Below are 23,659 nucleotides of genomic sequence, written 5' to 3' on the forward strand. Positions count from 1 at the left end.
GTCAAGTAGATACAAGGGACCAAAGGGGCAGCTTCTGTCCAGAGGTGAGATGGGAAGGCAGAGAGGGTTAGGAGCTGGTTGAGTGGACATGGGAAATCACAGGTGGAAAGGAGGAGTGTGCTGTCACAGAATAGGGAGAGCAATTAGGGTCACATAACAATGTATGTATAAATTTTTGTATGGGAGACTAACTTGAAATGTAAACTTCATTTAAACTACAACAATAAACAAAAATAAAATGCATTTGTTGTTGTTAACTGCCATCAAGTTGGCCTCCAACCCATGGTGACACCATGTACAACAGGATCAAACTGTTGTGATCCATAGGGTTTCCACTGGCTGACAGTCTGGAAGCTCCACTGAAACCTATTCAGCATCAAAGCAACACCAACGCTTCCACTGACAGACAGGTGGTGACGGTGCTTAAGGTATACTGATTTGGAATCGAACCCAGATCTCCTGCATGAAAGGTGAGAATTCTACCTCTGAACCACCACTGCCCCTAAAATGCATTCAGGTGCATTTTAACACTAATGGAGTTATGCGGCAGGGATGTAGAAGAGGGATCTAAGTTTAAACTGTGGAGGAAGAGAAAAAACCATTGGTTCTTCTCTGAGTCATGTGTAAGAGGTCAAAGCTGTGTGATCTCACTCAAGTCACTTGCTCAGTCTGGGCCTTTTCCGCAGCTGTAAATAAATTTGGAAATTATAAATGTAAAACACCCAGAATGGTACCAGACACATAGTACATGCCTTATATTATTGTGTGCCACGAATTTAACAAATATTTACTCATTTAATCTTTACAACATTGAAGAGTAGGTGCTGTCATTCCTTGATAGGTGAGAAAACTTAACTGTTAGAGAAGGAGCTTGCGTGAGGTCACAACCAGTAAGAGGCAGAATCCAGGTTAAGTCTGTTGTTGTTGTTAGGTACCATGTAACAGAGTAGAACTACCCCATAGGGTTTTCTAGGCTGTAATCTTTAGGGGAGCAGATAGTTAGGTCTTTCCCTCGAGGAGCCACTGGGTGGGTTCAAACCAGCAACCTTTTGGTTAGCAAACAAGCTCTTACCAGATGTCAAAGTTCCTGTTCTCTTACTCGGAAAGAAAAAGGGATAGAAAAACAAAAAATGAGTTAATAGCTGCTTTGCCAACCCCAGTATTGGAATAAAGTAGTGGAAAATGCTTAATATATAAAAGTACTCTGTAACGGTAAGATACCTGGGTATACACTGCAAGAACATTCTGTGAGATTCTTTTAAATTGGGCCTAAAACACAGTAGAGCTTGTCAACACTGGTGCACCCCAGGGTAGGAGTATCTGATATTACTACCATCTCAGTCTCAAATCTGAGAAATTAGCCAGTTTAATTAATCTGCATTGCAAATTCTTTCTTTCCAATTGCTATCCAATGGAATTCACGTCAGGATTGAATTGTTTTAATTGTTTTACGGCCCAACAATTTCCTAGTTTACTAACAACCTACACTCTCTAATCTCAAAACCCTCAATACCCAGGCAAGGGAGTGGATCCTTGAAGGCAGATTTCATCTCTGCAACCCACTGTCTCGGACGCTTGGATTTTAACCCCAGCTTTCTCAGCGTGTGCCAGCTCTGCGTGGTCCGTACCCTGGAGAAGGTGACTCTGGTGTTCTCGGGCGACCACCTGGCCGGAAAGAGGGGTATCGGGGCAGGCCTCCGGGGTTCCTGCCAGGTCTGGAGTTCGAAAAGCTAACCAACAGTAGAGAGGGCAGCGGGTACTATGCAGAGTCCAAGGCGAATCCGAAGAGGTGCAGTCAGCGAGCGCGGAGGCAGCCACGGGAAGCTCCCTCGGGGGCTGAAGGCCACGTCGGGGCGGGGCGCTGGACAACAGCCGGTTGCGGATGAGGCCGTCAGGCTAGCACACAATGGGCCGGAGCAGGAAGTCCGGCGCGAGGCCAAAGCGCCGCCGCACCACGTGTGCCAGAGAGCGCGCCGGGGCCAGGAGCGGCCCGGCGGCCCAGGCCGGGCGCGGCACGGCGTGCGTGCGCGCGCGCGCGCGTGCGTGCGATTTGCGATCAGGCGGCGCGGCGGACAGCCCCGCGGCGGGGCGGGGGGAGTTATATTGCGGGGTCCTTCCTCGCTCACCCTGGTTCCTCTCGGAGCGCAGACGACAAATGGCGGACTTTGATACCTACGACGATCGGGCCTACAGCAGCTTCGGCGGCGGCAGAGGGTGAGGCGAGCGTGCGCGGGCCGTGGCCAGGCGCGGGGGACGGGCGCAGTCGGGGACTCCGGGGCGGCGGCTTTCCCGCGCTCCCCTGGTATGGTGAGAGCTAGGGGCCCGGTGGGGCCCGTGGAGGCCTGGGAGGGGCGCTTGGAGAGCCGGAGCCTGGAAATGGCGCGCTCGGGGAGGGGGCGGTGGCGGTTAGGCTCCCGGGGTCTTGCTCGCAGGGCGGATCCCTTCCTCTCCCTCCCGCCGACGACAACTTGTCGTCTTATTCGTGCCACCGCCGCTAGGCCAGGCAGCAGCGGCAGTGCCAGGGAGGACGAGCTCTTGCTTGCAACCCCATCCCCCAGGACAGCAGGGCTAGCACGGGGCTCTGCTGCAGCGCGGGGGTGAGGGGCCGCCGCCTGCCCTGCTCCGGTGCTGGCCTCTCCCGCGGCCTCCTGTTGTCTGCCTCCGCTCCTGGCGCCTTGGTCCTCTTCGCCATGAGGCCAGCAGGCTGGGTAAGGTCGGGAGGCCGAGAGAGGGGCGATTTCCTTTCTCCCATGTGGGGACAGATTTGGCGGCTGGAGCCCGGGAATGGCCTGATTCACTCACTGCGGGCGGCGAGAGGGGGAACCAACGAAAACAAATAGATCATAACCTTTTTGTTATTTTCCTTTTAAATCTTTCTTGGGTCATGGTACTTATTGACAAGTACTGTGTGCTTCCTGGCAGAAAAATTTCTTTCTCCCTAGTTTTCTGTTCTGACCTGGAAAGGGAATTGCCTTTAGCATTTTTCTGATTTTGATCAAATACAGAAGACTGTAATTGAAGCACTTTGTTTAAAAGAAAGATCCTTGACTGGTGAATAAAAAGCTTACGGTGTTTAATTCCAGGAACCTTAACTGTTGTTGTTGTGTGTTTTTTTCGCCTCTAACACAACTTAACCTCGTACAGTATTTAGAAGATAGGGTATAAAACATCTTCCTATTTGTCAAGGGCACACTTGGCCTTTGTAAAAGAAACAGATTACTTTCCCAGGATAACACCACAGTAGTACCTACTGAGATGTCCAGTCTCCTGGGTTACAGCCCAAAAGTATCTTTGTTTGGTGACGAATGATCACTTTTAATACCTGACTTTGGGAAGGACTCGAACAAAGGCTTGTTTTGGTGCAGGAGTGTACCCAGTATCAATCGTGACACTATAACGTGGAAGTTGGGGGGTGGAGCTACCAGTTATTTCAAAGGATATTTTATTTGCTAATAAAAAAGAAATAGGTGTTGAACGATATAGAATTATTGCCTTTGGGATAGGTTTCTAGACACCAAATTTGTACTTCAGTCATCTTGAATCTAGTAATTAGTTGTTTTGAGGTGTTCCCCCCCCCCCAGGTTCGAAAAACGTTCAGTAGTACTTAGGAACTCTTCTGTGCTTAAACAGGGGAATGCAATTTAAGGCAGATCCAGTGGGGTTTAGTTGTAATGGAACTGTACAATAAGGTGGTCATAATATACTGAGCCTGGGTTCTTTGTTTTGTTTTTTAAATTCTCCCTTTAGACAATCAGCTATTCTGGTGACTTTAGGAGTTCAAGTTAGACTCTTCTGAGCCTCCTAATTTAAAGTCCCTGGTGGCGCAGTGGTTAAGAGCTTGGCTGCTAACCAAAAGGTCAGCAGTTTGAATCCACCAGCTGCTCCTTGGAAACCCTATAGGGCAGTTCTTCTCTGTCCTATAGTGTCATTATGGGTTGGAATCAACTCGATGGCAATGAGGTGTTTTTTTGTTTGTTTTGTTTTTTTCCTTTTAAGCATCTTCTACATGTGACCCCCTTGGAATTTTCCATTTGGCTTTATATTCATGTAAAAGTACATAGAAAATATTGGTGTTTCCTAAAAGTAGTTTTTAAAACCTGTTGGTGATATTTTGTGTTGATTTATGCTGTGTGTGGAGTGGGTCAGGGAACTTCACAGAGGACCAAGCATGGAGTGGTGTGGTTTCTGAAGAAGCTTTTGTATTCCAAAGCGTCACTGTTTTTAATTTTAGGAGATCAGGAGTTATCAGTTATTGCCATCTGAAATTTAGCAATACGGTGTTATAGTTGACCAACCAAAAAAAACGAAACCCCTTGCTGTCGAGTCATTTCCAACTCGTAGCGACCCTGTAGTTGACTAGATACCCTTTAATGATAATTTTTATTGCTGTTTGAATTATGCTTGTATCAACAAATGTCTCAGCGCTGTTGTTTGCTGACATCCAGATACACTGCTTGAGCATTAAAGATTCCTCCTATGGAAGGCCAGCCTCACGTTGTTTTGTTTGGTACTTTTGGGAGGCATCTTCCTCCTAGTCTAAAACACCTTAGACTAGATAAGAGGTCTCAACGCTTAGCCACTTGGGTCATAGGTGATCCAGGTCTGAAATGTACAGTTATAATCTAAAAACTTAGTATTAATCGATAGGTGTATATTCCCTGTAAGTTTATTTTGTGGTTGTGTTTGATAATCAGAACAGTTGTCAGGAAGCACTGTTGAATGGCTTGAATTTCAGATGCTTTATTTTCCAGTCCTATACTTGGAGGCATGTGGAATGTGCCAGCAGCCAAGGAGAGAACCAGAGACTTAGTAGTTGCTCAAAAGCAAATGTTCAAGAGTTGATTGTAACAGATCTTGAATGTACTTTGTTTTGCAGTTTGCTAATTATTTTTCGCCTGTCATTGGTGATAAAGTGGAGAGTAATTGCAACAAAGCTTTATGAGTGCTTAACAAAAAAAAAAAAAAATCAACTCTGAGAACTAGATCGGAACTTGGAGGTAGCAAGAGTTGAATTCTAGCCTTTGTGTCTTGGGGGCTTAAGCTTGTCATCTCTGCCTGAATGTATAGGCTTATACGTTAAGACTTATATTGAGAAGGAAAGCAGTATATAAAAAAGTTAGCTGTTTCCATTGATAGTAGAATTGTAAAGGTATTGAAAAGCTTATTCTAAAATCCCTTTTACCTGTCAGATGTTAAGTTTAGTTGTCATCCTTTTTTCTTCCCTCCCCAGTGTTCCACCAACATTACCATGATCACCAGTGCTTGATTTCAATTCATTATGAAAAGATTTACTAAGAGATCTCTGGGAAACAGTGCAGGCAAAACACCCTGGCTGTGGATTCAGGCAGACCAGAGTTTGAGTGTCAGCTCTGCCATGTTATTAGCTGATCTGTAGCAAGCTACTTTACCTCTCTGGGCTTCATTTCCCCAAATGTGAGGTAGAAACTCCTCTGTAGGGCTGTTGAGAGAATTAAATGAGATACTCTACTTAAAACATGGTGCCTCCAGTTAGCACTGTGTAGGACAGGCTGCACCCATAATCTCCCTTGTTCTGCACACTGTTCTATTAATTTATGTAGTCAGGTGCATTCTTGGAGCCTTTTAATAGCTTTTCAATCAACTAAAAGGCCTCTAACCTCTTCTATGGTGTTTACTTTGTCTGGAGTCCCTGGGTGGTGCCAACGATTAACGTGCTCAGCTGCTAACCAAAAAGTTGGAGATTCAAGTCCACCCAGAGCTCCTTGGAAGAAAGGCCTGGCGATCTGCTTTCGGAAAATCACCATTTGAAAACCTTATGGAGCACAGTTCTGTCCTAACTCATAAGGGGTCACCATGAGTCAGAATCGACTTGATGGCAACTGGTACTGGTATACTTTGTCTAGAATAGCAAATCACAAACTTATTGGTCTCAAAACCTCTTTACTCTTAAAATTATTGAGTTCTCCAAAGAGGTTTTTTTCTTTTCTTTTTATTTATTTTATTGTGGTTTAGGTGAAAGTTTACAGCGGAAATTATTTTGTGTTATTGGTTGCAGTCCCCACAATGTGTCAGCACTCTCGCCCTTTCCACCTTGGGTTCCCCATGTCCATCTGTCTAGGTTTCCTGTCCCTTCTACTCATCTTGCTTTTGGACGGAGTTGCCCATTGGGTCTTACATGCTTGATTGAACTAACAGCATGTTCCTCACGTGTGTTATTGTTTTATAGGCCTGTCTGATCTTTGGCTGAGAAGTGGGCTTCAGGAGTGGCTTCAGTTCTTAGCAGGGTGTTCAGGGGCCATAGTCTTGGGGGTTCCTCCAGTCTCTATCAGACCAGTAAGTGTGGTCTTTTTTTGTGAATTTAATTTTGTTCTACATTTGTTCTCCCACTCTGTCCTCTATCGTGATCCCTGTCAGAGCGGTCTATGGTGGTAGCCGGGCACAATCTAGTTCTTCTGGGCTCAGACTGTTGAAAGATGTGGTTCATGTAGTCCTTTAGTCCTTTGGACTAATATTTTCCTTTTTCTTTGATTTTCTTCATTCTCATTTACTCTGGATGGGATGGGACCATTACAAGCTTTTAAGACCCCAGATGCTACTCACCAAAGTAGGATGTAGAACATGCTTTATGAACTGTGTTATGCTAGTTGACCTAGATGTCTTCCAAGACATGGTCCCCAGCCCTCAGGCCCAGCAACGCGGTCCCTCAAGGTATTTGGATGTGTCTAGGAAGCTTCTGTGACTTTGCCTTGGTCAAGTTGTGCTGACTTCCGCTATATTGTGTGCTGTCTTTCCCTTCACCACAGTTGACCCTTGTCTACTCTCTAGTTAGTGATTTTCTCTCTCCAGAGCTTTTTTTCATATATGGACTATATCTCTCAACATTTTCCTTATTAGAAATTAAAACTAAGAACTTTTAAAAAAAAACCATAAATTTATTTTCCAAGACAAACAACGTTTGGCAATAATAGTGTCGCTGTTTTACATTTTACAAACTTTTAAAATATCTGGTTTAATAAAAGACAACTGGTTTCTCATAGGTGCTTTTGCATTCACTTTTTGCGATATGTTGTGTTGGAAATTGAAGGAGTATTTTAATAGCCTTTTCAGATAAGTCAGTATTCTTGCTTGATACTGCACCAAAACTCTGACAAGTGGTAGTTTCTTTAAATGTTAGTTGCATTGTGGAATCTGAAACCTTACCAGTGAACTTTTCATACTGTTCTATTAAAATGCATTGATAATAACTTGCACTTTTACTTTGAATGGATCCTTTACAATGCATGGTTTTGGAAATTGATGCATTGATCATTTGTAAAAAAAAAAAAAAAAAATCAGTCCTCGGAATTATGCAGATCTTCCAAATGTTGACACATTTTATTATACAGTATCAAAATCACATTGGCTAATCTCACCTCCAGTTTCATCAGACAAGCTTTCAATATTGGTGGCTGTCAAGTTTATGTTGGTGAATAAAAGTTTTCTGAAATTCTAATTTTTTTTTAAAGTTCAGATTTTATCATTGAAAATGAATAGTGTTAGTTGTTTTCCTTGAAGTGACAGGCTTACTTCGTTAATTTTCAAGAAAATGTCCACCCTAATACCCAAGTCTGAAGACTAGTTTGTCAGTCTTTTCAGGTAAAAATAGTGTTTCATGAGAAGAGCGGAGTTCAGCATACAGCTCAGTTGTGTGAGTGCTTTGCCTGGAGCCAGCCCTGTCTGTGCAGCAAGAGTGCTTTATGTGCCACCTATTTCATAATATGTACTATTTAAAAAACATGTTCAGAGGATCAAGATTTAATAAAACTAATAATTTTTACTGCTTCAAGGACATTCTTAATTGAAGCTGGCTTTAAAAAAAAAAAAAAAATACTGCGAGTGCTTGGTGGTGAAGAATACAATGAGTGATGGAGTTTAGTGCTACTGCCCTGATTCTGACTAAGTCCAGTTGCAAGATCAGTGTCAGTCTCTGCTAAATCTGGAATGTTATGATCAGTTCTGGAATCATATTTGAAGATGGCAACAAACTAGAGTCTATAAAGAAGAGAGTCAGGTGGGTAAGCTCTGGAAACTTCATACATAAAACTAGTTGCTGTTGAGTCGGTTCCAACTCAGCGACTCTAGGACAGAGTAGCACTGCCCCATAGGGTTTCCAAGGCTGTAAATCTAAGGAAGCAGACTGCCACATCTTTCTCCCGCGGAGCTGCTGATGGGTTGCAACTGCCACCCTTTCGGTTGGCAGCTGAGCGCTTAACCACTGGGCCGCTAGGCACCTTTAGTTAATGATAACTAAAGTATCAGTATTGATTCATCAGTTGTAACAAATGTACCACACTAATGCGAGATGTTAATAATACCAGAAACTGCAGTGGAGGTGGTTATATGAGAACTCTATGCTTAAGCTGCTCAAATTTTTTGTAAATCTAAAACTGTTCTAAAAAAAAGTCTATTAATGAAGTTTGAAAACTAAATGAAGTTACCTATTAGCATTTTAAAAAAGAAAAACTAAGCTAGTCTTGCCGACGTAAGAGAAAAAAACCCCAGAAGGAATGGATGTATTACTTGATTTTACATAATAAATAATTACATGCAAACATTTTGTTTAATTTTTAGGATCAGTTTTGTTTTTTATAGTATAAAATGGTTTTTATGAAATAAGAGTTTGAGAGGTTGGAGAGTTTAACCTTTTTTTATTATTATCCAGAAACCAATTAGGTTACAAATTGACTGTCATTTCTTTCTCTTTTTCTTTGATTTTTTAAAGCATGCTTACTGAATTTTGTTGCTTACCTGCATTTTATTGTTATAAAGACAGTCTTACTGAGATGATTTTGTATAGGATCTAGCATGGTGCCACATTTCAAATGATAGGTGCTAATAAGTGTTTCTGGTGGTACTTGAAAGACCCAAGTTGTTGGGCAGCCTGATGACATGATCTCAGTTATTCCCTGAGGAAAAGAGGAACTGCTTAATGTTGCTGATACCATGGAAGGAGCTTCATACTCTCCAGTCCGTGTATCTTGGCATTTGTTTTGAAGTTTTCATAGTGGTAGAGTGCAACAGTATTTGAATTCAGTGTAGTGTCTAATGCATCTAGAAATATTTATCCCAAAAATCGTTTCCCAAATATATTCTAGGTATAGCATGTGTCCTTCATTTTTTTTCGTTATCTTTTATATGCTGGAAATAAGTCTTGAGCACCTTAAGTTCTATTTCATCTGCTTACTGAATCTAATCTCAGCCCTAATAACCTCTACTCTTTTTTCTTTAGTTTCTTTTCTATTCACCCATCCTCTATTCGCCTTGCTCATGCATGTCTTTGCTAATTCACATGTAGTGGCCTTGTTAAGAGCTCAGTGGTTCCGGATCTGCTCTCTGGAAAGTGGAGTCCAAGTTTCCTGTTGCTCTATCATTTGGTCAGACCATCCCTCAACTGTTCTACTACGGAGAGGCAGCTCAGTAGTGTCTCCTAAATTTTCTGCAGTCCTTTGCTTGTGGTGTGATTTCTTTTGTCCAGATACCTTGATCCCTCAGTTAAATGATCAGCTCCTGAGGGCAGTAACTGGGTCTAAGGTTTGCACCCAATACTGCTGTGCTCTGGACTTCATAGACATTCAGATATTTGAGTGAAGAAAAGTGATTTGTCTGTAAAGGATTTTGATCATACTTGGAGTTGAAAGTTGGGTTCCTAAGGTTGATAGCTGGATTTCCTAAATTACTAAGAGTGTAATTTATTACTTTAAAACTTCTGCATGTTGTTTTTTAAAATCAGTAGACTGTTCCCAAGGGATGATGAGAAGCAGTAACAAACCAGGGAGGCTTATTGCTTGGTGGTGGGGGTAATATGGCCTGAATTTGCAGCACAGACCCTGAGTTCGGGTGCCTGTTCTGAACTGGGCTTTGGGGAGGAGGACCGGTCTGCACAGAACCTGTGACCTTTAGTTCTGTTGACTAGTTTCCTGTTCTGCCTTCGCCAGCTGCCCGTCCACATGCTTCTGTGTGAACAGTGTAGCCTCAAGCATTGTTCACTTCTACCATCAACACTGTAGAATTTTTATCAAGCCCTTCGGTTGCCATCAGTACTTATGAAGTGCTTTATGATCAATTTTAAAGTCTTTATAAAGGTTCGAAATATTTTTAAAATAACAGACAAGAAAACTAAGGCACAGAGGTCCCACACCAAGCCAGCTAATGTGTCAAATGCATCTGTTCTCCCCATGTGTTATTAGAACCTGTTTTAGAAAGTATTTTCATGCAACGCAGTTTTATCTGTTCAGATAATAGTATTGTGTCCACCCCCCCCCCTATTTTAAATCTAATGTCAAATCTAATCTCATAGGAATTTGAGCTCAGAGTTTTCTGACATTTGACTCATAATTGTTAGGTGGGTGGTAGGGTTGTATCCTTTTATTATATACGTATGCTCTGCAGGGTTTGTCTTACTCACCCTTGTCTCCAGTTTCTGACACACAGGGTACACTTCATAAGTGTTAGTATGAAGAAATTGAAATGTACCTAGATGGCCCTAACCCTCCTGCTCCATGAAAAGCTAAAAATCACTTAAGTCCTAGGACTGGCTAGATCAGGTAAGATAGTGTTCATGGCTGTTTTGTATTGTCTGTGCTCTGGAATTACATTACCAGTTAGCTGTTGGATGCTTTCAGTTAGTGATTAGCTAGCTCTTCAAATATTGCTTGCCTAAAATGGGATTCTTTTTGTCTTTCCCAAAGCCAGAGCAGACTCCTTATCCTATTGCATTTTTATCAATGCCCCATCATGTTATATTAGGGTTCACCTGGACAACAACCTGTGTCCTTATCAAGGGACTCGTTGCCCTTTTACTCAATAAGAAGTCAGAGCTGACTCATCTTTTCAGTCCTCCCTCTAGCGCCTTCCCTAAGTTTTCATGCAAGTTTTAAAAATCACTGTAGCTTTTTGCTTTTTTACATGTGTGTGTATATATACACACATATATACGCGTATATATAGTTATATATGATTCGTATATAGTAAGTTAAATGTTGAATAAATGAATATAAAGTAGGGGTTTTTAATTATAATTCATCCTTTGTGTTCTGACAGTCTTCCAAATGTTTATACTAAATCTCTATATATTTAGTATACAGTCCCAAAGAGTGTCTTACTGGAACTATTAGGTTTTATGGTTGTGGAGATAAGAATAATGAAGTGGTATTGCAAAGGATATTGAAATGCAAGGTAAATCACATTGACCTGGGGAAGTAGGAATAAGTGGGATACAATTCACTAGTAAACCTGTCTTTCTGGTGTTCTTAGAACCGAATGCAGGACATCTTGTTGGGAAGTAGAATTCTGAATTATTAAACTTAAAAATTTTAGTCATTTAAGAACCTTCATTGCTTAGTTCTTCTGTTTTAGAAAAATATCATTTTAGATAATGATATTATTCATTATCAAATATTTAAGATTGCTGGAATTTATCTCAGGGAAGGTGTGAGATTTCCTTATGATATTCTAGCAATGTAGAGATAGAAAATGAAATTGCTTTCCAAGACATTTTTAAATGATATTTCCCTGGAAAAGAGGATGACTGAACAGATCTTTGTTATGAGAGGACTTTTTGTTTTTAAATGTCCCTTAAAAAAGAAACAACACCCTCTGTAAAAATTTTTTTCTCCTGAGTTTTCCATATTTCCAACGTTTTATTTTGAAAAATTTCAAGCCTCCAGTAAAATTGAAAGAATGACACAGTGAACACTTGACAAACTCACAAGTTGTTAACATTTTGCCACGTTTTCTTTATCTCTCTCTATGTATATCTGTACACATACACTTTATGCCAGGCCATTTGAAAATAAATATTGGATATCTTGACAATTTACTGCTGAATATTTTAAGTCTCTCCTGAGAACAGAGGCATTCTACTACTACTGACTGCTGCAATATTATTATCACTTCTAAGGAATTTAACATTAATAAAATAGTATCTGTGCACACGATATTCACTTTTCCCCACCTGTCCTAGTGAATTCTGTTATAGCTGTTTGCTCATTCTAGGACGCAAAGATTGTACATATCATTTAGTTGCCGTGTTTCCTCCGTCCCCTGCCATTTTTGCCTTTCATGACCTTGGCATAGTGAAAGAATCCATGCCAAAATCAGGAGGCACATAATATAAGTTTGTCCCATTATTGACCATACTGAGTTCAGTCACCTGGTTAAGATGATGACTGCCAGGTTTCTCCATTTGAGATTAATAATAATCCATGGCTGCCTCATGGGATTGGTTTCCTGGGTTTGAAGAATTAGGACCATAGTCTTGGGACATCTTGGTCATTTGACATAATATAGTTCATAAAGTTTATGTTCTTCATCCTAGTTTGGTGAGAGGTGTCTAGGGTCTTAAATGCGTGCGAGTGGCCATCTAAGATACAGCTATTGGTCTCTCCTCATCCAGAGCAAAAGAAAAAGGAGGAAACCAAAGACTCAAGGAAGAAACTAGTCTACAGGGCAAATAGTCTACACAAACCGCAGCCTCATCGACCCTGAGACCAGAAGAACCAGATGGTGCCTGGCTATCACTACGAACCATTCTGATTAGGGCCACAATAAATAGATGGACCCTGATAGAATGGGAGAAAAGTGGGGGACAGAACCTCAAATTCCTTTTTTACAAAACCGACTTACTGGACTGGGTGAGACTGGAGGACTCCCGGAAACTTATGCCCTGAGTGAAATACTCTTTAAAGGGAGCCAAAACTAAGCCCCTGAGGTCACCTTGTAGCTAAATAACAGATTGGCTCACAAAATAGAGTATCAGCCATGAATACTGTGCTCCTTTGAAAAATTATCTCCGTGAGGCCAAATGGTCAACAATTACTTGAAAACAAAGATGAGAATATAAGCGGGCAGGGAAACTAGATTAATGGAAACAACAACCAGAAGGGAAATAATGAGAATGTTCACGCATTGTGAAGAATATAGCCAATGTCACTGAACAAGTTGTGTAGAAATTGTTGAATGGGAACCTAAACTGTGTAAACCTTCACCGAAAACACAGTGAAATACTATTTAAATATATATATATAATCTGTGGGTGAGGTCATGTGGGTATCTTGTTCCCCAAAAATCTTTCAGTCAGTGGTTTTAGCATCCATTGATGAGCCTTGCCTGAATTAGTCACTATGTTGGTGGTTGTAGGTAGTGATTTTCTAATTACACGAGTCTTTCTGCATTTATTAGCTGACATTCAGCTAATGTAAAAAAGAGCTTCCTTTCTCATTTATGTTTTCAGTATCAGTATATTTTTAACCTCAGGCTGTAGATGAGGTGATGGTGGTAATTGCTACTGTACACATGTAAACTGTCAGGCATTTCAATAACTCAAGGTCTGTGTTAGTATTAACCCAGTTTTTTTCCCAGTTGCCATCAAGTGGATTCTGACTCGTGACAACCCCGTGTGCGTGTCAGAGTAGATCTGTGCTCCGTAGGTTTTTTAGTGACTGGTTTTTCCAAGCTTTTCTTCTGAGGCACCTCTGGGTGGACTCAAACAGCCAACCTTTTGGTTAGCAGCCGAGCACTGTAACTGCACCACCCAGTGACTGCAAGCTTAGAGATGAGTAACTCCTCAAGGTTATGTGGCTAGGAAGTGGCAGAGCTGGACTTTAAACTAGTACCTCTGCACATTAATACTGGTGTGGTAGTCAGAGTCCTGCCTTTACCACTTTTAGCTATGTGACTGCTGACAAAGAAATAACTCTTACAGTTTAGGAATGACATTGAAGTGTAAATGGGTTAGTAATATGTACCATACATTTTAAGGACCCAGTGAAGTAGTCCATGAAGAGTATTATCTAAATGGTACTTGCTGCACAAAATCTAAAGTGTTAATTAGAGCATTCTTATTATCCATAATCAGACAATAGAGAAAAACAGTTGGACTATGAGTGTGTTTAACTCCAGCGGCTTCAGTAATCCCTCCTGTGCATACCGTGAGAGTCCGCAGGACTGCCTTTTTCTCCCGGATCACGCAGATTTCCGCCTCTGACAGGGTGCAGTCTTACCACTTTTTTGTCACTCTTATTAGTGGAAAATATTTGAGTTTTCCTTCTCTGGCAGGTTTCCACCTTAGACGAGTACTGACTTTCGCAGGTTTTATCATATAATGCATTCCTTCAGGACAGTCCACTTCTGTATATTATTGGGTGTGAGGGAGGGTATTTGCTCAGGTTTTAGGGTATTAACACTTTGCAGGTACTAATCCTAAATGAATAGGAAGGAACTAGTTGTCTTAGGATATATTATGTTTGAATTTGATTTTGCAGAGAAGAAGTTAATTTACATACTTTCTGCATTTCAGTGGACATTTCTTTTACCATTTTTCGTAAATGATACTTCATAACACTCTTTGTAATTTCCAAAAATGTTACTGTACATGACTGGGTAATGAATTAAAGCTGAACGTTTCACCTGTGATGCTGGTGCTGGCTGATGGGGCTGACTGGAACGTGGGCTTTCTTGTCCCCTGCGCTGGGCCATGAGTACACCACAGACCTGAATCCTGTCTGTCTGTCCTCTCAGGTCTCGCGGCAGTGCTGGTGGCCATGGTTCCCGTAGCCAGAAGGAGCTGCCCACAGAGCCCCCCTACACAGCATATGTAGGAAATCTACCTTTTAATACGGTTCAGGGCGACATAGATGCTATCTTTAAGGATCTCAGCATAAGGAGTGTACGGCTAGTCAGAGACAAAGACACAGACAAATTTAAAGGTGAGTTTGGGGGAAATCTTATTATGTATTACTGTAAAGGTGGGTCTGAGAGCCAGAATATATTAGTGAATCAGAGGACTCGCATCATGAATGCATTGTAAATATTTGCCTGGTCTGAGGAGCTGAAATGAGCATAGGTCTTTAACTCCTAGATCTCCAGTTTCACTTGGGCAAAAAATGTTTAACAGATACCTAGTTTGTAGAAATATGTGGCATATGCCCAGGTAAGTACTGCTGTATGCCTAGCCTGTATAGCAGTCCCATCTCTGCCAGTAAAAGAGACAAATAAAACTGAGGACTTTCAAAGAGGTGTTTTACTTTGGCAGACAACGAGATTTTTCTTGATAGTTTTCCTGTTACCTAGCTGTTTATTATAAAATCCAGAAGATAATCTAGTAAGTGTTGTCACTATGTACTCGTGACTTCAAAGCATGTGTTTCTGGGGTGGGTGGATCAGATTACAGGTACGGTTACAGAGTGTCTGTAGATGGCCTCGTTAGGGCACTTGAGCAGGAGAGGAGTGAGAATGAAGGCTCAGATGAACATTATCTTCCCGCTTCCAAGGTTTCCTTAAGGGAAATGTGTCCAGTATTTAAGTGCGTGCTGCAAGGCATAAGGACGTTGGGTTTCCATTATTCTCCCAGAGTACATCTGTGGAAAGTACAGAGTAACTTCTGGCAGGGGTGCCCAAGAAGTAGAGACTGTCTTGCTGACCTGAGTGGTTTTGTGTGTAGGTGGTAGGTACTCTTATCTTTCTGAGAGCTTTTTTACTTTAGAACCTGAGGCCGTGAACAGTACGTGAGCAGTGTGTCAGCTAAGCTTCTGAAAGCAGACATGTGAGTGGACCAGCCCTTGGGCTGGATTTGTAGCAGCAGGTTTAGAGTTGGTCTCCGAGACGATCGTCGTCAGTCCCAGCAGCCGTAGAGTTTGGCGGTCGTTCTTTGTGAAGTACTTGTTAAGCAGATGGTGAACAAGAATAATTTGGTCCCAAGCCGTCAGAGCAGTTACGATCTACTGGGCCTTGAAGATAAAATGTAATTATGACATAGGCTGATGAACGCTCTGGTTGGGGGCGGTGGGTACAGGGTGCAGTGCAAGCATATGGGGGCAGGGGGGTGGTGCTTAATCCAGATTAGAGTCCAGACAGGAGGACGGGACTTCAAAACTGAGGTTTGAGGCTAAATAGAAAATGGGTAAGAGAGGCAGGGACATGGACACGAGTGTTCCAGGTAGAGGGAACAGCTTGTTCTGAGCTTAGAGATGAGAGAGAAGGGGCAGAGCTGTGCCTAGAATTCTCTCCTCCCTCCTCTGCTTCCAAGCTCCGTCAGAATCCAGTATTGGGAAGATGGGTTATTGGTGACACCTGCGTCTGTCTTTTAATAACATCTGGAGGAGGTTGCCCTTGTTTCCTAGGGTCTGTTTTTTAGCTTTGTAAAGCAACTCTTAAATCTACTACCTGAATATTAATAGGCACCTTCAGACTCTTCCTTCAGAGCACTTTAGGTACTGAATTTGACGTTTGTGTCTTAAGGCTCCAGTTAGGTTCGATTAGAGAAAGTCATTCGGAAGTCGGAACTGAGAGCTCTGCAGTGGCCCAAGAAAGGTTTTTGCTGTTATGGTAAACACATAAAGAAGAAAAAGCTTTATAAAAATATAACTGCCATTTCAGTGCCTATTTGTTTAGCACTTTCTCACTGAAGTTCTATTTACTGAAAAGTAAAGTATGTTTTTACAGACTCAAAAATGGTAGTTCTGATGTGGGGAAAATAGTATGGATAGTTATCCCACCATGTCCTTAACCCAGAAGTACTTGAGTTGGGGCTTTCTTTTCTCTCTTCCAGGATTCTGCTATGTAGAGTTTGATGAGGTGGATTCCCTTAAGGAAGCGTTGACATACGACGGTGCAGTAAGTATCTTCAGGCTTTTTCAGTCATGATAGCAGTTGAGATGTTTTTTCTTGCCATTACTTACACTGTTTTCCCCTTATTAGCTGTTGGGTGATCGGTCACTTCGTGTGGACATTGCAGAAGGCAGAAAACAAGATAAAGGTGGCTTTGGATTCAGGAAAGGTGGACCAGATGACAGAGGTGATTGGTACTTCTAAAACTGAACATATAAACTTGCTGTATGCCCACAGATTACAACTCTTGAAAGTTACTAGTAGAACTCTCCCTCATACATCTGATAGGTTTTTGTGAGCTTTTAAAAATATGTATAAAATCCTAGAAAGAATGGATGATGCTTCTGCAGGCCTGGTATTTTTTTTCTCTCTTGACAGCAAAAACTCTTTTAAAATGATTTCATTGACTTCCCATCACATGACTTGTACATCTTCCAAGTGAATTTTTCCATGTTTGTGCAGCAGGGTAATGATACGACCTCAACTTTATCTTTTTTGTGTATCCTCAGGAATGGGTGGCTCTCGAGAATCTAGAGGTGGATGGGATTCCCGGGATGACTTCAATTCCGGTATCAGTATTTACAGTATCACCACATACCTTTTTTCCAGTGGCCTTGCTGCTGTTGCACAATTCTTGTGAGTAGCCCGCTTGGCCGGACTACTTCTCTAGTTCCTTTCACAAGTAAAACTTTCCTAAATGGTACCCAGGCATGCAAGTAAGCCTCTGTTAGACCCTCACTGTTTTGAGTAGGACCTGAAAGTTACCCCTGGGCAAGTAGGACTGATCCACCTCGTCTCGTTACCGTGCCTTGGCCTGCTGCTTCTCTTCTGTTTGTTGCCTTTCTCTCATTCAGAGTCCTCCTCAGGACCAAGGCTGGGGAGATTCCTTGGTGGGGGTTTTGTTACTGCACAAATAGAAGGACCTGTACTTCTAGTAATAGTACAGAGGTTCTAGAAACTTACAGAAAGCCTCATAACTGGTTCCTGGTGACTCCTGAGATGGTAAAGGTAGTCCTGATGGCCTGTTTTTTTCTCAAAGATAGTAGACTTGAATCCCATAATGGCAAACATGATCTTCTTTACCATTTCTTTTCTTAACCAGCCAAGACTGACCCAGGTGCCTCCATGGCTCACTCAAGAGGTCAGTTTGCACATCAGGCCTCTACTTTGAAGGGTTGATCTCCTAAGAACTTGTTAACCTCTAATGTATATATTTTTTAATTATAAAAGTAATTTGTATACATGGCAAAAATATCAGATATTACAGAAAGATAGAAAATGAAAAAAAATCAGTTTCTTTCCCACAAACTTGATTCTCTCTGCAATCACTACAATATAAGATAAGAATGTCAGGATCCCCTCTGTCCTACAATCCCTCCCCCCACCCCCACCCCCGAGTCAGAACAAAATTCAGTGTAAAGTAATTGGTAAGTCTGAGAAAGGCTGCTGCAAGGCATCTTGTGAGTCTAAAATTTTTTAAAAATTCATTTCCAGTACTGCTTTAGTTAAGCAGATGACTAATTATCTGTTCAATAATTTTATTCTTAAAAGTCCTATAGCCAATCAGAAATGAGCTTATTCATAAAAGTACAGCATAATCCAGTAAACCTGTAATTTTATTTATAAGCTAGTCTCTGCTTGAAACATACAACAAACAAATGTCTTCTCAGAGCCAACCCCAGTGCAGTAGCGGATCAGTGAGTATTGGTCTCTGACCCAGCAGTCTCGTGTTCCTTGGTGGTGTAGAAACCACATGGTAAGCTCCCAGGTCAGGAGCTGTGGAAGTTAACCTTGGTGGCTAAGGCCTTTCTACTTTGGCTTAGTTTGGGCTTGGGTTCTCGAGCAGAGACAGACAGTGAACGTAGCCACGGAGACTACCTTGCAACCCATCTGTTAAAATGTGAACTTCAGTGTTTTGGTGACATTTAAAACCAAAAGTGTTCACTTCTAAGTAATGTCTAATTTGATGTCTTATACATTATTTGTGAAAATAGATCTTTTTCCCTCTTTAGAAGAATGGTACTAATTTTTAAAATGACACATGCTTGTTAAAAAAAAAAAAATTCAAGCAATGCAGGAAAGTACAAAGAAAGCAGATTTAAAAATCCTACCACCAGTGTGTTAAACTAAACTTTGTAGCAGAAACTGAGAAGATTTTCATCAATACTGGGCTTCTTAGAAGCTATCAAAAGACTTGATTAAAGATACTTGTTAATGTCATACCTTGCTTTCCCTGCATAATCTCCCTGGTAATGGTATCATAAGCGATTTTGAAATGAGGCTGTCACTTGATATTAATGTCCACTGATTTTTTTCCCTCTGTGGTACTTTGTCTTGCTTGCCATTGTGGGCGTGAGCTTTTATCTGTTTTATGCTAAACTTTGGTAGTGAAAGTTTGCTTAATCTCATATTAAAAGGGAGTATCTGTACTTCATACTCACGTGGAAAGTTACCCTTCATAGTTCAGAATAGTTTGGGGAAATATCAGGTTAAATGTTTCAATCTTAACTTTGTTTAATGAACTGTATAAGGTCTGGTTGTTAAAGAGACTTCGTGAAGAATCTGATACTTGATTATATGCATCCAAATGCTTTTTCATCCAAAGCAGTGCTCCGGTTGGTCCAGATCTTTTTAGAATTATTTTCACTACTTGTTTTGTTAAAATTGATACTTGTTCAGCTCAGTCTCTGAACTGGGTTCCAGATAACTTGAGCTATTTCCAAATACCTTACCACCCTTCAAGACCAGCAGTGTTCCTCGTGTTGGAGGGTCTTCTCAGAGGTGAGGTCCTAAAAACTGTTGCGCATTGGCTCCATCCTGGGAGTAAGTGAAAGTAGTCATCTTTGAGAATTAAAAAAAAGGAGGAAGCTTGTTTGTTCAGTTACCATCTTTATTTCTTAAAGCTGGTTTTACTGAAAGCTCACTCTAACTTTCATAGGCTGTCGTGTTAAAAAGTTTGTTAGCTTGACACCCTCCCCCCAGGAAAGACTTTCACTTAAATACAAAACTAAAGCCTAAGCTTCTTAAAATCCGTGAGGAAATATTCTTCCTTCACCACACTGATGAGAATTGCAACTTACCCTTAACAGTTCTCAATGAAATGCAGTTTGTTTCTTTTATGGTTGTTTGAGCAGATGTGCAAGCGAGTGGAGAAGGTAGAAACCCTTTGCACAGAGAGGAGGCGCAGGTTGGGTCTGAGGCGCTCTTGCTCTCAGCACGCGCCGTCTGGAGGCAGTGGGCCTTACTTGGATAACTGCTTTGTTTACCACACAGGTGCTTTGATTTTAGAATGATCCACATCCGAAAAGCAGCAGGAACAGGAAAATGGGGAGTGTCACCCAGAGGTGACTTCGTTTTTTTATTTTGTCTTCATAGCTAACTTTTCTTGTGATTTTGTGTTCTAAATTGTAAATGCTTCTAAATTTCAGGTTTATCTTTTTCATTGACTAGATTTATGTTAGAAAACAGAATAAAGCCTGCTTTGAGGATTCGTTTTGTTTTGTTTGATGCTGTATTAGAACATCACTCTCGTAGTATTTTTCACTTCCACTGCAAGCTAAGAATTTCAACAACAGCTCATTTTATTTTTCTCTCCTAAGATTCTGATTCTTTTTTGCTTAAAGAGCCTGTTAGTGTTGTAATTGTCCAGCAGGTTCACATTTGGACTCATTTTCGGTGTATTTTCTTTGTTTTGGAAAAACTTCAGACTTTGGACAAGCTAACGAATTTGAAAATTAAACTCAAACAATTCTCAAAATACTGTGTAACCAGCTTGAGACAATAGTTTAAAAATAATTCGGTGTCATCTTCCTTCTTCAGGTTTCAGGGATGACTTCTTAGGAGGCAGGGGAGGGAGTCGCCCCGGTGACCGGCGGACAGGCCCTCCAATGGGAAGTCGTTTTCGAGATGGCCCTCCCCTTCGTGGATCCAATATGGATTTCAGAGAACCAACAGAAGGTATGGCAATAACTTGGAAACAGGGCCTCTTACATTGTAACATTGACTTCACCCCACAGAAGTAATTTGCCTTCAGGTACTAGACAGCTTTTACAGTAGACGGTCCTCTTCATCATAAGTGGAACATCGTCTACCTTTCGTCCAATACCTGCTGTTGGAATAGTCATTCCTCAAGGCTGTTAATTTTAGAAGTTGGCCTGGGTTGTTGAGATCAACCTCTTTGATCATTCTGCCTGGGTAGGGAGTGGGATCCATTCTTTACAAACCTTGTTTTTTCTCCCCCAGAGGAAAGAGCACAGAGACCACGGCTTCAGCTTAAACCTCGAACAGTCGCAACACCCCTCAATCAAGTAGCCAATCCCAACTCTGCTATCTTCGGGGGAGCCAGGCCCAGAGAGGAAGTCGTTCACAAAGAGCAAGAATGAGATTGCGGTTGGGAGGGAATGGGGTGTGGGGAGAGTTAGAGCGAGACAACAGCCTGGTCAGCCCCCTGGACCGGCGGCCCTGCAGTTACCGTTCCTGCGCCTGACGTTTGTCGTCCTTTCTTACAGCGGAGACACAGAGCTTGTGAATGCATGTCAGCCGTTAACAAGTGGTTTTTAGTACATTCTTGGCTTTGCTGTATCTATCTGGTGCCTGTTTTGTGCCTTTTTTTTTTTTTTTTTCCCTACCACCTCTTGCCCATTTTTCCTTCTGTCCTTTTTTCTTCTTGCTCCTTTTTTTCCTCACAGCACATGGCTTTCTGTAGAGGAGTTAGGCAGCCACATGTGGGAGGAGCTCTTTGGGTTGAAGTGCTGCTTCATCTGTCTCCTTTGCGTTCTCTCTCTTACTTTAGACACACTGGCCAGACTCCAGTCGTCCCCTTTGGTTTTCCTCACTGCTTCTCTTCTGACCTGCATGTGGAGTTTTGTATTGCTGTGGCTTCCAAGAAAAAAAGTTAGAAAAGAAGTCACTGACAAATTGAATGGCATCTTGGTTTTGTTCAGATCAACATAGAGAATTTGAGGCACCTTGTTTTCAAAACAAGAAAAAAAATCTGTTGATGCCTCGCAGATTCCTGCCTGTCCGCATTTCTAGGTGGTCCTATCTCCACTGCCCCTCCCCAAATGGATTATTGAAGCAGAATAGACTCACGTTTCAAAAGGCGAAACCTGAAAGAAGAGTGTTGTGAGGTGCTGGTGGGCATTCACGTGGAAGATGGGTTGATTGTGCTCATGGGCTGATGTTTTCTTTATGGGAGCCCTTTCAGGACCACGGTCCAGGCTAGTGACTCTTACCCTGGGCGTGTTGGAGGGCTCCTTCCTCTGGCTAGATGTAGCAGACTGCCTTCTTGTTCCGTTTCTGCTGGGATGAGGCGCTGTGGGGATCGGGGGGTGGTGGTAGAGCTGTGCCAGGCTGACTTTAAAATGCTGACATTGCTTTCCCAAATCCACGTTGTCCGTGTATTTTGCATCTGTCCCTGTGTTTTTAATCTCTTCCCCGGTATAAGTAACGTAATGAGAGATGTACGTCCCACCATCCCTTAAATTTGTAGTAAAAATGGGCGTAGATTCTGGCACTTTACTCTATTTCACTTGATGAATTGAAAATTTTACTATGCAGAACTATCAAGAATCTTAAAATAGCTTCCAGGTAGCTATAAATAACTAGTCTTGCTCCTCGTCTTCGGGACAGAGTTCATTATTCCCATGTATAGTGTTCAGCACTTACCTGTGGGTAGGGGGTCAGGCAGTCAGTTTTGAGCTTGAATACCTATGTGTGAACAACATAAACATTCTTTAAGCCCCAAGTCCCAGCCTGTCCCATTGGGAGCAGTTCAGGGTCAGCCAGCAGCTAGAGTCCTAGGGCAAGAGACCCTGGCCAGCATAGTGGGGAGCTGAATGGCAGCCTGGCCTGTGCAGTGTAGTGTGCTTAGGGTGGGGAGCTGAGTGGTAGCCTGGCCTGTGGGGTGGAGTGTGCTTAGGGTGGGGAGCTGAGCGGCAGCCTGGCCCGTGGGGTGGAGTGTGCTTATGTGGCAGCATACCGCTCACTTTCCAGCCTCGGCTTCTGCTGTGTCTTTGTTACAAGGTCTTGGCAGTTTACAGAACTCTCCTTCCTTGCCGTCCTCCTACCTGTCTTCTCTGCTTCTGAGATAAGAACCATTTGTGTAACACCAACACTTAATTTAAGAAAGACATGCATTATGTGGTTGTAGTCAAACCTGATGCTTTCAGATGACCTACTTACATCTTCAATGTGGAAAAGATTAAGAACAAAACAAATTCATCTAAACTTTTGGGCAATCCAGTTGACTTTTAAATGTAAGAATGGGATTCCAAACACTTAACACATTCAGCTATATGACAGAAAGTAAATCTATGGATATGGTATTTTGTGAATGATCTTTTAAATAAAAGAAAACCTTACATAATATTTAATGCTTGTCTTTTATTTTTTAGTTCTTTTTCAGCTGCTCATAAAATTAAAGTCAGTTTCAAATTTGGGTAGCAGTGTCCAAATTTAGAAGTGCATGCTGTAATTTAAATGAGAGAAGCATCTTGCTTTTGAAAGTTACAAATTTAGTGAGAGATTATTTCAGAAGCTAGTGATTAGAAATATGGTGCCAATCCCCCCCCCCCCCACGCCCCTTTTCCTATCCAGTAACAGTCTGGCAGTAGTTTTTGGTTAGGTAAATGGATGTAATTTTTTTACATAATATGTACCTGCTTTTAGTAACTGCTTGCCTTAAAGAGATTCTAGGTAGTCTCCATGCCAGGGAGTGGTGCTACCTCACAGCAAACCCGTCGTTTGTTTCTCTGGGATGCTGCTGGGTATTTGCAATCTGGCTTATTTTTCTTATCACTTCTGTAGGCAAAAAAAGGCCAACCAAGTGGGAAAGATGCAGAGTTTGAGGTATGTTTGGGAGAGCGCTGGCCCCATGCAGAACCCGCTCCCCTGAGGCAGGGGTGTCATTGGGTGGGGAGGGGGTGCTATTCCAGTAAGTGCCTGGAGTAGCAGTTTGCTTTGACTGCTCCCTGGCTGAGAGTGTTGTGGAAAGGACTTTTGAAGCCTTCTGGTCTTCCTTTTGAGAGGGGAAATA

General features: G+C 42.0%; 1 protein-coding gene across 2 annotated transcripts; it reads left to right on the top strand.

Annotated features, from left to right (window-relative positions):
• The first annotated feature begins 2,053 nt into the window (after positions 1–2,053).
• EIF4H (eukaryotic translation initiation factor 4H) lies at positions 2,054–22,992 on the top strand. 2 transcript variants are annotated; one of them, XM_004380761.2, is made up of 7 exons: positions 2,109–2,214; positions 14,536–14,723; positions 16,565–16,629; positions 16,714–16,810; positions 17,133–17,192; positions 20,443–20,580; positions 20,866–22,992. In XM_004380761.2, exons 1-7 carry the CDS (start codon positions 2,156–2,158, stop codon positions 21,003–21,005), a joined length of 747 nt encoding a protein of 248 aa, XP_004380818.1. In that variant the 5' UTR covers positions 2,109–2,155; the 3' UTR covers positions 21,006–22,992. The 2 variants fall into 2 exon arrangements, with proteins under 2 accessions (XP_004380819.1, XP_004380818.1); XM_004380762.2 differs by lacking the exon at positions 17,133–17,192 and having other exon boundaries at positions 2,054–2,214.
• The last annotated feature ends 667 nt before the right edge of the window (positions 22,993–23,659 follow it).

The sequence above is a fragment of the Trichechus manatus genome, unplaced genomic scaffold, assembly GCF_000243295.1.
Source record: "Trichechus manatus latirostris isolate Lorelei unplaced genomic scaffold, TriManLat1.0 scaffold00077, whole genome shotgun sequence".
NCBI classification, from domain to species: domain Eukaryota; kingdom Metazoa; phylum Chordata; class Mammalia; order Sirenia; family Trichechidae; genus Trichechus; species Trichechus manatus.